Source organism: Argentina silus, assembly GCF_951799395.1.
Source record: "Argentina silus genome assembly, chromosome: 21".
Taxonomy (NCBI): Eukaryota; Metazoa; Chordata; class Actinopteri; order Argentiniformes; family Argentinidae; genus Argentina; species Argentina silus.
In genome coordinates this window covers 13,209,210-13,223,600 of record NC_139675.1, presented here as the reverse complement: position 1 = coordinate 13,223,600, position 14,391 = coordinate 13,209,210, and the positions used below count along the sequence as shown (strand labels likewise).

Genomic DNA, 14,391 nt, shown 5'->3' with positions numbered 1-14,391 from the left:
TCCTGTAATGCGGGGAGAGAGAGAGAGAGAGAATGTTCAGGGCCGTTCTCCTGTCAAAGGTAGAGGTTCGATAGAGGACCGCAGGAGTCAGCCGACCGATGCCTGAAGATAACTTCCAGTAAGCCGTGTTGTGCGGTAACGATCAGAGAGAGGAGGAGAGAAGGGGATGATTTCAATTAAAAAAAACGCAATGTTCTCGATGAAGAAGGTGGGGGGGGGGGGGGGGGGTCACTTTTTCTCGGTGAGTGCTCTGTTTTGGCGTTAAGCCTCTGCGCGGGGGGGGGGGGGGGGCAATCACAGACGTACGCTCCGGCAGGCGGGTTGGTGGGGGTGGGGGGGGGGGGGGGGGGGGGGGGGGGGGGGGGGGGGGGGGGCCGGGGGGGGGCTGCGGGGGGGCGGCGGGGGTCACCCAGTTCAGCACGTGAGAGCGGTCAGGTGGTCACTTCCTCGCGGACGAGGCTGCACCTGAATAATCACAACGCACCAGAGAGCTTTTACAGCCTTGTTATGAACCGTTACAAGCCGTGCGGGCCCAATACTCTGGCTACGGTCCGTCTTAAACCCACAGCATGGCCAGTCACGACCGTGTACGAGCCTTTATAGCCCAATGTAGCATTAGGTATTATAGCCCCATGTCATAACCTCCTGCCCTAATGAGACCTATGTTATAGCCCACTGCACCACAATACAGTACTCGTGATGCCATGTTGACATTCTTTAACAGTGTCATTGTTTTAATTGTTTTTCAAGACTGGTGGCGCCTAACCCTAACCCTAACCCCCCCCCCCCCCTATCTCTGGGAAAAGCCTATCGTGTGAGAATCGTTCTGGTGAGAAGAGGCCTGGACCCGCCTCTTTTGCGTGTTTGCACTTTATCAAAGCACTGTGTGGTTCTATTCATGAGAAAGAACATAAAAGAGTGCATTATTTTCAAGCCAGACCAATTTGAGGAAAAAGTTGAAGTGGCTCTTGATTGCTTTTTGATTTGGAGAACGGAAGGGGAACTGTGCCTCTCCTCTCCTCTCCTCTCTCCCAAGTGTACACAGAATGCATGTTGGTCCGGTGGCCCCCCCAAGTCCTGCATGACTGTTTGAAGCAATGTGATAAACATTGCGTGACCGCGGGCCTGGCTTAGGAATAACAAACGTGAGTGTGTGTGTGAGAGAAAGAGAGGGTTCTGCAACCCCAGTGAGTCGCTCCCTCTCTCTCTCTCTCTCTCCCTCTCTCTCTCTCTCTCTCTCTCGCAGAAAAACACAGCAGCGTGTAATGGCGTCAAAAAAGAGTGCACGCACTGGGAGGGAGCTGTCCCGGCCAGGAAGGGATACACACGCACACGCACACACACGCACACACACTCACACACACATACATACATATACACACACACACACACACACACACACACACACACACACAGTGCCAGGTTTCTGGAGCAAGGCATTAGATGAGAACAACAGGTCCACAGTCTCTCTCTCTCTGACTCTCTGACATGCATCAGAAGGGGTGTGGGGGGGGTGGGGGTTGGTGGTGGCGGGGGGGGGGGTTATAGCAACCTACCTGCTTGGGGTTAGAGTAGCCTACCTTCAAATTGTGAATAACTACCTAGCTAGCTATATGGTCTGGACACATCCCTTCATTAGAATAATTGTCATGATCCCTCTAAACATGGATGCCATTGACTTGTAATTAGTTCTGGAGACATGCAGAGCTACACAATAGAGCTACACAATGTAGCTACACTGCTTGCTAGCCACTGTAGCTTCTTCGATTTCTGTCATTAAGTACAGTAGCTCCATGGCATTTCTAGCCAGACTCTCTAGTTTGCTTGAAACTTGAATGGAAAATGACTTCTAGTCAGCTATCTTGTAAGCATCGCTAACTAAGCAAAATGTACCTGCTTTCTTTGATTCTGACTGGCGTGAATGGGACATTCCTAAGCTACATTACTTTACAAAATAGCGCTTTCCTACCGGGATATATTATTTTCATCGAACTGAGAACTCCATTCTGGTTCACCCGGTCGCCTTGTCATATCGCACGCGCAGAGCTCGCGTTTATTTCCGAGCGACATTGAGCGCCGTACCGTAAAAAATGGATCAAAAACCATATTCCGAGTGTGGCAGCCACCGTGGGCCAATGACAAGGAATAACCCATATTTTATTCATGAAGTTGACAATACAGCCCGCTTTATACTGTCATTCCCTCAAAGTAGGCTAGCGTATAGCCCGATTTTACTTTCTCCTTCTTTTAGAACTCTATTCATAGCCCCCAAACTGGGACTATTATTGGCTGTTTGTTTTTCTCCCCTGGCCTGTGTGACAGTATGTGGTGGTGCAGGTGAGGACGTGACAGTGGAAAATAAACACTAGGTAGGTGTGTGTGTGTGTGGGGGGGGGGGGGGGGGGGGTAGTCAGCGGTTACAGGTCTGGGGATACGCCTTGTTTTTGTTTTTCCCAGAGAGAGAGAGAGAGAGAGAGAGAGAGAGAGAGGGGTGCAGCGATGGTCGCCCATTGGCTCGGGTTACCCTCGGATGATGTGTGTGTGGAGCCCTGCCTAGCGCAGCTGAGAACACTGGCACTCAAAGGCCCCCTTTTTTCCACCAGAGGAGAAAACTCTCTTCCACCCAGATCGGACCCCGGCCACGGGCCCGCTCTCCGCTCCCCCCCGTCCCCCATCTCCCCCTCCCCCAAACCCCCCCCCTCCCCCGGCAGGCCTCCTTCCTGCCCGCTTCCCCTGGCCCGCCTCCAGCTGCTTCATGTGGCTGGGGGAGTGGGCCAGGTTGGAGGAGGTGGGCCAAGCCCCCCCTCCCTCCCCCCACCCCTCCCCATGTCCTGTGAAGACACTTGTTCTCCAGTGGGGTGGGGGGTATGTTGGTGTTGGCAGGGTGGAGTAGGATTGGGGTTGGGGTTGGGGGGGGGGGGGGGGGGATTGGGGAGGGGAGGGGGGGGTCGTCCCTCTGGGACAAGTGGGAAAGAAGGAACTCGAAACACTTTCACACGCCCTTCTGAGGGAATGCCTGTCTGCACCTGCAACTGAGGTAGAAAGGTTTTTTTTTTAAGTTTGTTTTTCTACCTCCTCTTTTTATAGAATGTTGTGCATTTTTTTGGGCCGGCCGCAATTAAATCCCCTCAACGTGAAAGATGGCATTATAATTGAGGGCGGGAAGGGCGGGAAGGGCGGGGGGGTGATGTGTGGTGGTAGACAGAGAAGATGGCTGCTCCTCTCTGGAGGCCTGCAGGCTATGCCCGGCCTCCACCGACCTCTTAATGAGACAGAGTCGAGTGGGAAGAGGGGTCTCACTTTCTCTGAAAAACACAGGCAACGCCCTTCCACTAAATAAAGACACAGCAGGGAAAAGGACAAGGCCCTTGTGTGCGTGCGTGTGTGTGTGTGTGTGTGTGTGTGTGTGTGTGTGTGTGTGTGTGTGTGTGTGTGTGTGTGAGTGTGTGTGTTTATGTGTGTGTCTGTGTGCGTGCGTGTAAGTGCGTGTGTGTGTGTGTTTATGCGTGTGTGTGTCTGTGTGCGTGCGTGTGTGCGTGCGTGTGTGTGTGTGTGTGTTTTTAGGAGCATTCAGTTCACCCTCTCTTCAACACACACAATAAAAGGTCCCAGGAGGTCTCAGGAGGGAGGTGAGAGAAGGTTACCACAGGACCTTGCGGCGTCTGTAGGTCTCCTGGAGGACCAAAGCTCTTCCTGTGTGTGTGTGTGTGTGTGTGTGTGTGTGTGTGTATGTATGTGTGTGTGTGTGTGTGGGGAGGGGTGGCCTGAGAGGCCCTCTGGAAGTATAAACAGAGGCAGCTGACAGCAGAGGAGAAGGGCCAGTGCCCCCTAGAATATAGTCAGTGTGTCATGCTATGGGACCCTATATAATGTGTGTGTGTGTGTGTGTGTGTGTGTGTGTGTGTGTGTATGCTCTGGGACCCTGTATAATGTGTGTGTGTATGTGTGCGTGCTCTGGGACCCTGTATAATGTGTGTGTGTGTATGTGTGCGTGCTCTGGGACCCTGTATAATGTGTGTGTGAGTGAGTGAGTGAGTGAGTGAGTGAGTGAGTGTGTGTGTGTGTGTGTGTGCGCATGTGTGTGCGCATGTGTGTGTGGACGTGGAGCAACTCCGTCTGCTTTGTTTGTTTTTTTCCTTTGGAAGGACAGGCAATCTACAGGCACCATCAAAACGAGTGTGTGTGTGTGTGTGTGTGTGTGCTATGGGACCCTGTATAATGTGTGTGTGTGTGTGTGTGTGTGTGTGTGCGCGCTATGGTACCTTATATAATGTGTATGTGTGTGCGTGCATGCATGCGTGCGTGTCATATTGCAGAATTGAGTATGAGCTGACGATGTTGGAGAGCTCCAGATACGTAGGTGTGAACCCCCCCCCCCCCCCCCCCGGTTGCAGCCTAACAAGTCAACAGGAAATGGTCAGGTTTATATACCATAACATACAGAACATCGAGACAGGGACTTTCCCGACAGTTGGGGTTGGTGGCTTTTGCGAGTATGCACGCATTTGCATGGTGCCAGGAGGCTAGGCTCTTCTGGGTCTGGTCATAAATGGCGGGCTTGTGTTTCTTTCCCTCCCCCCCACCACCACGTTATTGATGTTTCACTACCCTTTTCAAATTAATTTCTAGAGCTCGTTAGTGCTCGAGTTTTGGATCAGTGTGCTTACGTCAGAAGGCCGCTGTTGAAGCTCTCCTGTTACGACGGTGACACAAGTATATTGTCCTCCGCCTCCTCCTCTCTCTCTCTCTGTCTCTCTCTCTCTCTCTCTCTCTCTCTCTCTCTCTGTGTCTCTCTCTGTCTCTCTCTCTCTCTGTGTGTGTCTCTCTCTCTCTCTCTCTGTGTGTGTGTGTGTCTCTCTCTCTCTCTCTCTCTCTCTCTCTCTACGATTATATAACATGACAGAAAGCACACGGTGGCCACCTCCGCTTATGCAACCCTGCGTTGGCTGTTTGGACAGGCTGTTAAACCTGCAGGTGTGTGTGTGTGTGTGTGTGTGTGTGTGTGTGTGTATGTGTATGTGTGTGTGTGTGTGTGTGTGTGACCTAGTCCCGACCCCTGGACTCTCTCAACATGGACAACACAAGTGAGAGTGTGTGGGAGCGTGTGTGTGTGTATATGCATGTGTGTGTGCATGCCTGTGTGTGTGTGTGTGTGTGTGTGTGTGTGTGTGTGTGTGTGTGTGTGCGTGCCTGTGTGTGTGTGTGTGTGTGTGTGTGTGTGTGTGTGTGTGTGTAAATATGTGTGTGGCTAGATGGAAAAGAGAGCGAGAACCTGCATATATTTGTTTGTTTTGCATAAAGTACGTGGGTGTTCTGTGTGAACAGGAATGCCCATGTTGGCGAAGCCCGGCCAATAAAGCACTAGTTCGCTGACATAACACGCTGCATCTGCCTTTTGTCACGCAGAAGCGGGGGGGGGGGACGGGGGACGGGGGGACTGCATTGCAAATGGGAGAAAGCCACGATCTCTCATTGAAAGTGGTTGCATCCAGGATTGCATCCCCCCTCGTCACGTGATCAGGGGACACTCTCACAACAGAATCCTCTCCTCTCCTCTCCTTTCCCTTCCCTCTCTCCGTTTCTCTGTGGTTTTGTCATAACAATGAAAACAAAAGGATACCCGGGGTTTATATATAGTTCGGTAGTGTAGGAGTATATCCGCTGACTCACCCTCCCTTGTCTTCTCTTCCCTCCCTCCCTCCCTCCCTCTTCCTCTCCCTCCCTCTCTGTCTCTCGCTGTGTGTGTTTACAGACGTGCCAAACTCCGCCTGTACCTGGAGCAGCTGAAGAAGCTGGTGCCTTTGGGTCCAGACAGCAGTAGACACACCACACTGAGCTTGCTGAAACGGGCCAGGATGCACATCAAGGTACCAGAACCTACAACCACAACCTTTCAATCCTATCAGAACCGTATATATCTATATTTATCTCTATATATATACTGTATATATATATATTGTTCCATAGAGCCCCAGGAGCTCCTCCCAAAACAAGAGTTTGGGTCATTCAATCAATCTTCCTCAGAGTTTAAAAGGTGCTTTTTTTTAGAACTCCAAAACCGCAGGTCTCCATCTGCCTGCACACTAGGAAGGGAGAGTCTGATGGTGCAGTAATTACTGCCATCATGTACTCAGACTCCCAGACTCCCCCAGGGACCCTCTCCCTAGCAGAGCTGCTCAGTCCCCGTTGAGGGTTACCGTACCAACAAGACAGACAGGAAGTAGGAAGTGGGTCAGGAGCGTCTGTCCCTGTCCTCGGGGGAAACGTCCTCGTACCTTTTTACTGTTCCCACAAAGAGTCTCCCTGCACAGTCAACCTCTCTCTCTCTCTCTCCCCCTCACACACACACACTCTCTCTCTCTCTCTCTCTCTCTCTCCCCCCTCACACACACACACACTCTCTCTCTCTCTCTCTCTCCCCCCTCACACACACTCTCTCTCTCTCTCTCTCCCCCCTCACACACACACCCTCTTTCTCTCTTTCTCTCTCTCTCTCTCACTACAAGAAAACATGACTCACTAATCTTTTCAATCAGAACTGTTAAGAACAAAACCAATGGCTGGCGTGCAAGAAGTAGCATTCCCAAGACAAGGACAGAAAAATAGGCGTCTCCCCCTTCGCTCCAATAATCGTACAAATGATAAGTCAACAAAGAGAAATTTGGAATGCTGGAAAAAAATAAAAAAATAAAAAAATAGCTCCAAATTTGGATGATTTTCAGATATGCAGAGCCGGCGCCGAAGTGGTGGTGGGAGATAATTGGGTTTGCCCCCCTCCCCCTCCCCTCACTCCACGCTTCATTAAGTGTTGCAGCTCATGTACACCAAGTGACCGTTACAGAGAAGGAAAGGGGCCACTCCTCTTTAAAAAAAAGCCCTTGCAGTGCTGTATAGAGACTGTCTTAGATGATCCAGTGGTGTTGAGCGATGCGCTCCGCTGCTGATGGGGGTGAGAGAATGTGGTCGGTGGAAAACCCAGATGCGGATGGGTTTTTGTATTTTTTTAACCCTTGCATTTCCTGTTTATCACACCTATGCTCTGCTCTGCTCTGCTCTGCTCTGACTGGCTGGTTGGCTGGTGGTTGGCTGGTTGGTTGGTTGGTTGGCTGACTGGCTGGCTGGTTGGTTGGATGGCTGGCTGGCTGACTGACTGACTGACTGACTGACTGGTTGGCTGGCTGGCTGGCTGGTTGGTTGGCTCAGTGGTGCAACTGTGTCCTGTTTCGTTCTTTTTTTTTCTTTTTCTTTTTCACATCATCTGTTCTTTTTTTACTCTTGAATTTCAAAATCCACACTCTTGCAGTCAGTTGTGGGTCAGTGTTCTTCTGTTTCAACTCCCCCCCCCCCCCAAAAAAAAACAAAAAAAAACCTGTTGTAATTCTGTTGCAATTCAGTTGACGTGTAAAATAGTATTTCACTCGGTTTCACTTCCACATGTTAGTCACTAACGTGACTGTATGAGTGTGTGTGGTATATTGAGGTTCCTTTTTTTAAATTATTATTTATTTATTTAATTTTTTACTAATAATGTTTTATTGGACACAATAATGAACGTGTGTGTGTGTGTGTGTGTGTGTCCCTTACAGAAGCTGGAGGAGCAGGACAGGAAGGCCCTGAACACGAAGGAGCAGCTGCAGAGAGAGCATCGTTACCTCAAACGGCGCCTGGAGCAGCTGTCTGTGACGGGAGGAGTAGAGCGCATCCGTACAGACAGCATGGGCTCCACCATCTCCACCGACTCAGAGCAAGGTACGTACGCACACACACACACCTCCGACACACACACACACACACACACCTCTGACACACACACATCTCCGACACACACATACACACACACACCTCTGACACACAACTCATGACACACACACACACACACCTCGGACACACAACTCACGACACACACACCTCCCACACACACACACACTTCAGACACACACACACACACACACCTTGGACACACAACTCACGACACACACACATACCTCAGACACACACACAACTCACGACACACACACAACTCACGACACACACACAACTACGACGCGCACACAACTCGGACACACACACACCACTCCGACACACACACCTTCATCCATACAGTAGTTGCCGCTACCCTTCCAACAACGTCAACTCCCTCAGCAGTTTGAACCCCTTTCATCTCTCTCGCTCGCACACACACACACACACACACACACACACACACACACACAGAGCTATGATCCTTCCCGCAGCCCATACTGACACAAATCCACGCCTCGACAACAGCCAATGAAATCGCGGCTATCGGCTCTGAATCGGCCTCATCTGTCTCCTTGACTCCCAAAGCCCTCCCCTTCTAAATCAACGTTATGTTCATCTGTAGTGTTTGGTGTACCATGTACATGCTATCTCATTGGTCCCATAACTCGGTCAATGAAGTGTCTGGGGACGGTAAAAACAAGTCACAGTGTAGCCTTTGAGTGTGTGTGTGTGTGTGTGTGTGTGTGTGTGTGTGTGGTGAGTTTATCTATGAACACCGCCCCGACAGATACACAGATCACTAACCTGTAGTGTACAAAAGAGGCTGAACACTGATCTACACGTCATGCGTCCGGGTTACTGACCTTGCCTTCATATCGCCAAGCGACTGACCCATATGTAATACAGATCAATCAATAGAACATACTCACACACAGCGCTTCACCAAAGCCTTGAGTCAGCGAGAGCCTCTGACCCCCCCCCCCCCCCCCCCAGCTTTAGAACTGACCCCTAATACAGCCGGGTAGGCTACAGACCCTCCCTCTGGAAAGCAGAAGCACTCAATCCATATGGGATACAGATCTATACTGTCCACAGCTTCAGTACTGTCCACTGGCCTTGACCCGTACGATATAACACGGCCCTCTATATAGCATTGCACAGAATCATTCCTATGATATTCGTCACATAAATACGACCCTCCAGGCTTTCTCTGGATTGGCTGTTGACATGCTGTGTCCCCTCCCCCTCACTCACACACCCTGCTCTGCCTGCCTTGTGTAGAGTAGACCGTGGTTGATTGACACTTTTGGTTCTCACACTTAGGCGCACGTACGCTCACTCACTCACACACACACACACACACACACGTGTGGCCCACACCTAGCCTTGTGGAATACCAACCAGTTGCGTCGAGCCCGGGCCTCGTTTGCAGGTCATGCCCCGGGGGTCAAGTGTTGGCATTCCAATTTTAAGCCGCTTCACCTTTGAGCCCCGAAAGCGTACGTTCACCGCTTAGGCCAGGCGGGGTGTCGGAGCAGGGTGGCATCACAGATACTGTCTACGGTCCAGGGAGCAGCAGGGAGCCATGTTTGTTTCCTCAAACGTCTCAAGTGAGTCATGAGGGTTATTTCTAAAAGATACAGGGTGGAGCTACCGCACGGTTTCAGGATTCCAAAATAACCGGTCATTGGATTGTTGTCACACAACCGCATTCCTGTCAATCTCTGAAAATGTTTGGTTGGAAGGAACCAAGTCCTCCCTCCCTCCCTCCCTCCCTCCCCCCCCCTCAGTAGGGAGACAGGTGTGTTTACTAATCCTGACGGTGGTCAACAACAACAGAGGTTGTATATCAGTGGGGGGGGGGGGTGGAGGGAGGGAGGGAGGGGGAGATAGATTAGCGGAGGTAACACAAAGACAAGCCTGTTTGCGCAGAGTTAATGGACGTCTAAATCCAGCCTTAATCCACACCGACGCAGAGAGAGGTCCCCAGTGGACGTGCCCAAAGTCGAACACAAACAAAACACAAACAACAAAACTCTCTCTCTCTCTCTCTCTAATTCATGGAGCTTTATTGGCATGAATTACCAATGTAACCAAATTACCAATGTAACCGTCTATATATCTCTCTTCTCTCCTGTTGTGTTTATTGACATACTGTATGTTCAAATGGGCAGTAGAGACTAACAGTGTGTGTGTGTGTGTGTGTGTCTCTACAGAGGTGGACATCGAGGGCATGGAGGGGATGGAGTTCACCCCGGGCGAGGTGGACAGCCTCGGCAGCATCAGTGATGACGGCGAGGACCACTACAGTCTGCAGAGCAGCTCCAGTGACGCCAGCTACACACATTCCCACAGACTTCAGCCGCACCACTGCTAGGGCTGACCGCCCGGCCCCCCCCCGGCCCCCACCGCCCACCCCCCAACCCCTCCTCTCTACCCTTCCCTCGGAAAAACTCCCCTCCCTCTCCCCTTTGGTCCTCATATCCAGGAAGCAGGCTGTAGATGTTCCACTCGTGGCTTCCAGGCTTCCTGACCACCTGCCCCCCCCCACCCCACCCCCCAACCCAGACCACTCACCCTACCTCACCCTCCTGTACCTTACCATGCCCCCCCCCCCCGTGCGTCTCCCCGCCCCTGCCCAGACCTCCCTCCTACCTGCTGAAAGCAGAGCAGTTTTGTGGTTTTGTTGGGGACTTCTGTGGAGTGGTGGACGGCTTTGACTTGTCAATAGGGACTCTGTCTGTGTGTGTGTGTGTGTGTGTGTGTGTGTGTGTGTGGTGCTGGAGTAAGTGTCACAACCAGTACAAGAGAAAACTGTCTGCAGAGAAGCCCAAAACTCGTCGTCATCCCCACTAGATAGACAGAGAGACACACTTTACTTTACATTGTCAGTTTGGGATGGAAAAGGACTGAACAGGGACTTCAAACACATCTAGAAACAAGCACTTAAGTTCACCTTAGGATCTGGAATATCTGGATATCTACTGAATACTGAATCAAAATCCCCTCTCTCATAGGGGCAGAGGGGGGGCGCGGGAGGAGGGGGGGGTCATTGTAATAGGAGCATCATACTGCAACACATTGAATAGCTTCGAGGAGGTCCACTGAGGTCCCCAAGCAGTCTCCCTCTACATCCGATCCTTCGCCACAACACCACACTACTGACCACGACACTCTCCGACCGGATCCACTGCCATCACCAGAGAAGTGCTGCCTCTCAACTCTAACTCTACCCAGGACAAATGGCAGACTTTTTAACAGCTAAAAATTGAGATTCCCAGAGTCGGTTGAAAACCGTTTTTTACCTTTTTCAGTAGCGAATTGATGTAGCAATAAACATGGGAAGCTACTGCTTTCTCAAGCATTGAAACGATTCTGGTGGGTCAAGATATAGGACTCCGATACTCAAAGCACTGTTACGGCTGTGTGTGTGTGTGTGTGTGTGAGAGAGAGAGCTCGGTTCACATTGACAAGTCAAAGCTGTATATAAAAAAAAAAAAAAAATAAAGAACAAAAAAAAAAATGAGAATGAGAAAAAAAATAAAAGCCAGCTCTAATGATTCGCTCTCTGTAGAGGCATAAGTATAATACCCACTAATCACGGCAATCCTTTAAATTCTTTAACTCAACAATAGATGACTGTATTTCCTTTCTGCTTCCTATTAGAATCTTCTGGAGCTTCTGGGCAATTGCTAAAGACCAATGCGATTGATTTCTGTTTGGTCGTTTGTACAGCAATGTGTCTGTTTTTGCGATGTTTTGCAGTATTCATGAACTAACCGTTGACGGAAGAGACATAATCTTTTTGCTCTCTGACCATTAGGCCTCTCAGCCTGTTTGCAGTCTTTAGAGCTTGGCGTCCCAACACTTCAAAAAGGGTCAGTCCACAAATGCAGGTCTGACCCCCCGAAAAAGAAAAAAATCACAAAAGAACTTCAAGAAAACCTGCGTTAGATTAAAAAAAAAAAGCAACAAAAAAAAGAAAGCAAAAGCAGAAGAAAAAAAAAGCTGTCACTGAAAGTGATTTTAGCCAGTGTAGTCTATATTTCCTGTATTACATTTTGTATTATATTTTCCTAAATGTTCTCTTGTAATGAAAAGACAAAAAATAAGAGTATATATCTATATATGAGAGACTGACAGGAGGCCAGGGTTGTCGAAGGGAGGGTGTGTGTGAGGGGGGGGGGGGGTGGGGGGGGTGTATGGTGAGGACGCCTGAACCCCATCCTCCCCCCTCCCCCCCCACATGACTCTCCCGCTGTCATTCTGTGCCTTGGTGACTGTTGTCATGCCCCTCTCCGCCCCCCCCCCCTCCATCCCTACTCAGGTCTTGACCCTGCTACACACTCCCCATGAACACCCCCCCCCCTCCCACCCCACCCCAACCCTCCCACCCCATGCCAAATGGTGATGTTAACTCTGCCTCGAGTAAAAAGGGGCATGTGAAGAACTTGAGCCCCTGCGGCCTCCATCGGGAAACCCCCCCAGGTGTACGCTGGGCCCCTCCCCCAGCCCTCCTGAAGCCTGCTGACCTACCCATCATCTTTTGTCACACTGGTATCACCCAATCATGGCAGCTTCCGATCGACCCGCCCACCTGGTCACCACTGGGGGTTCTAGAAGCCTAGCTTTATTCTGCCCCTCGGCTCTGTTTTAATGATGCGCTTGCTTTGCTCCAATCGAAGAGGAAGACATTGGGAGAGGAGCGGGGGGGGGAAAAAAATTCTAATAATAATCATCCAATCAATGAAGGCAGCTCGAGGTGTTTCTCCTTCCTCCTCCCAACCCGCTACCATAGTGTTAACGTACGTCTCCAAGGTGATCGCAGGTGTACCTCTCCACACAACAGCAATATGACCATCTTGTGCTTTTAAAAAGAGGGGGGGGGGGTGATGTGATGTGGGGGGGGGGTCAGGGTTTTACAGGAAAAGCAGGATTATGCTTCGACTCTGTGGTGCATTTTGTGACCAACTCTTTTGACATTTCTTTTGACGAATTTTACCTCTTCTTGCACTCTCTCCATACACTGAAGGAGGGCGAAAAAAGAAAAAAAGAGAGAGATAAAGTTCTCGAAAAAGCAATTACCTTTTTTTTTTTCTTTCATTAAGAGTTTACATTCATTGTCAAGGAAGAACATGACTGTTAGTAGCAGCAATGTACTCTTTTTAAGTTTGTTGTTGGTCAAATGAACAATTGAGTGAACTTGTAAATGGAAAAAAAAAAACTAAAAATTCTCTCGCACAGAACCTCCCGATGGTAACGTAAGAAATGAAGACAAAGTGGACGGGATAAAAAATGGGCCAGATATGAGATTCCGATTTTCAGCGACATCATTTAACAAATGCACATAGCTCACATTCAGAACGAACGAAACGAAGCGAGTCTTTAGGCTAGGGTGATGGTAGGTGGTGGGGGGACAAGTATATTTTGCATGAAGAAAGATTGCTGGATAGTGGGTTATGGAATTTCTTTCAATGATGTGCCTTGAAAAAAAACAAAAAACATTTATTTTTCTTTAACTCGAGCGATTGTAGGGCATGATAGAGATTGTTGAGCGAGTCACACGATGTGATTACTTTTTGTTTGGAGTAGCAGTTGAACACTAAACATGATGCCAACTTTGGAAAACACCTGAGATGGTGCTGTACGACTTGCACGATTCTCAACCCTGTCACAACACAAAAACAAAGACAATATTCATGTGAAGTCAATCGATGGTGCTCCACCTTAAACGATCGAGCTCAACTGAAGTGAGAGAGAGAGAGAGAGAGAGAGAGAGAGAGTGGGGGTCGACCTTGGTCAACACACTATCAATCGAACCGTGTTGACTTTTGCATAAGTGGAAAGAGAGGGGTTGATCCCTGCTTTAATACGTCTGCTCTGGGATTTATCGAAGTGTGTGATTTTCTTCCAAGCACAAAGACCCAGCGTGATCATGATTGAGGCTGTCTGAGGCTGTCTGCTAAGGCTGTTGCTGCCAAGGAAGTCAGCAGGCAGGCAGGCAGGCAGGCAGGCAGGCAGGCTACAGGCAGGCAAGGCCAGAGAGGGATTGAGTTTGGGGTGAAATAAGGTTGTGGCTGAGACCAAGCTAAGCCTTTATGGGGGAGAGGAGAGGAGAAGAAAAGCAAAGTCAACACACACACACACACACACATCTCTGTCCCCTGTCCTTGTAAAGAATACGGCAAAAAAAAAAGAGAAAAGAAATCTGATGACTTCCGAAAAATACAAAACAAGATTCCTGCCAAAAAACAAGTCACTTTTTCCTGTACCCTCCTCATGGGATGAGTAAGGAGCTCCTCTGTTATTCCAGATGAATAGCTTTATTAGCAAGATGAAATGTAGATTTTAGACAGTGTACTCTCCCTTTACCCTCCCCCGTCCATGTCTTTTTTAGTTTTCTTTTTCTTTCTGTGTGACATTGCGAGCAATGTTTAAAAGACAGGAATGCTTTTTTTTGTGTGTCTCCTCTATGTTAGAGTGTTGCGTTCGTTCTCTCTCTTTGTCTGTCGTGGTCTTTTTTTGTGTTGGCATGAGAGGAGGACTAGCTTTTCCCGAGGCAGGGGGTGTGGGTGGGTGGTTGGGGGGGGGAGGGGGTCGTCGTTAGATGGGTTGGCATTACCCACGAGGGGCTCCGGAGCTCTGGCA

The 14,391-nt window shown here is 49.8% G+C and overlaps 1 protein-coding gene across 1 annotated transcript in view; it reads left to right on the top strand.

The window, feature by feature from the left end:
- mxd4 (MAX dimerization protein 4) overlaps positions 1-12,453 on the top strand; it is a 29,087-nt gene extending 16,634 nt beyond the window's left edge. The window contains exons 4-6 of the mRNA XM_083693098.1: positions 5,753-5,867; positions 7,587-7,749; positions 9,960-12,453. Of these exons, the coding sequence (XP_083549224.1) occupies positions 5,753-5,867; positions 7,587-7,749; positions 9,960-10,120 (439 nt within the window). The 3' untranslated portion in view covers positions 10,121-12,453. The remainder of the gene's footprint in view (positions 1-5,752; positions 5,868-7,586; positions 7,750-9,959) is intronic.
- The last annotated feature ends 1,938 nt before the right edge of the window (positions 12,454-14,391 follow it).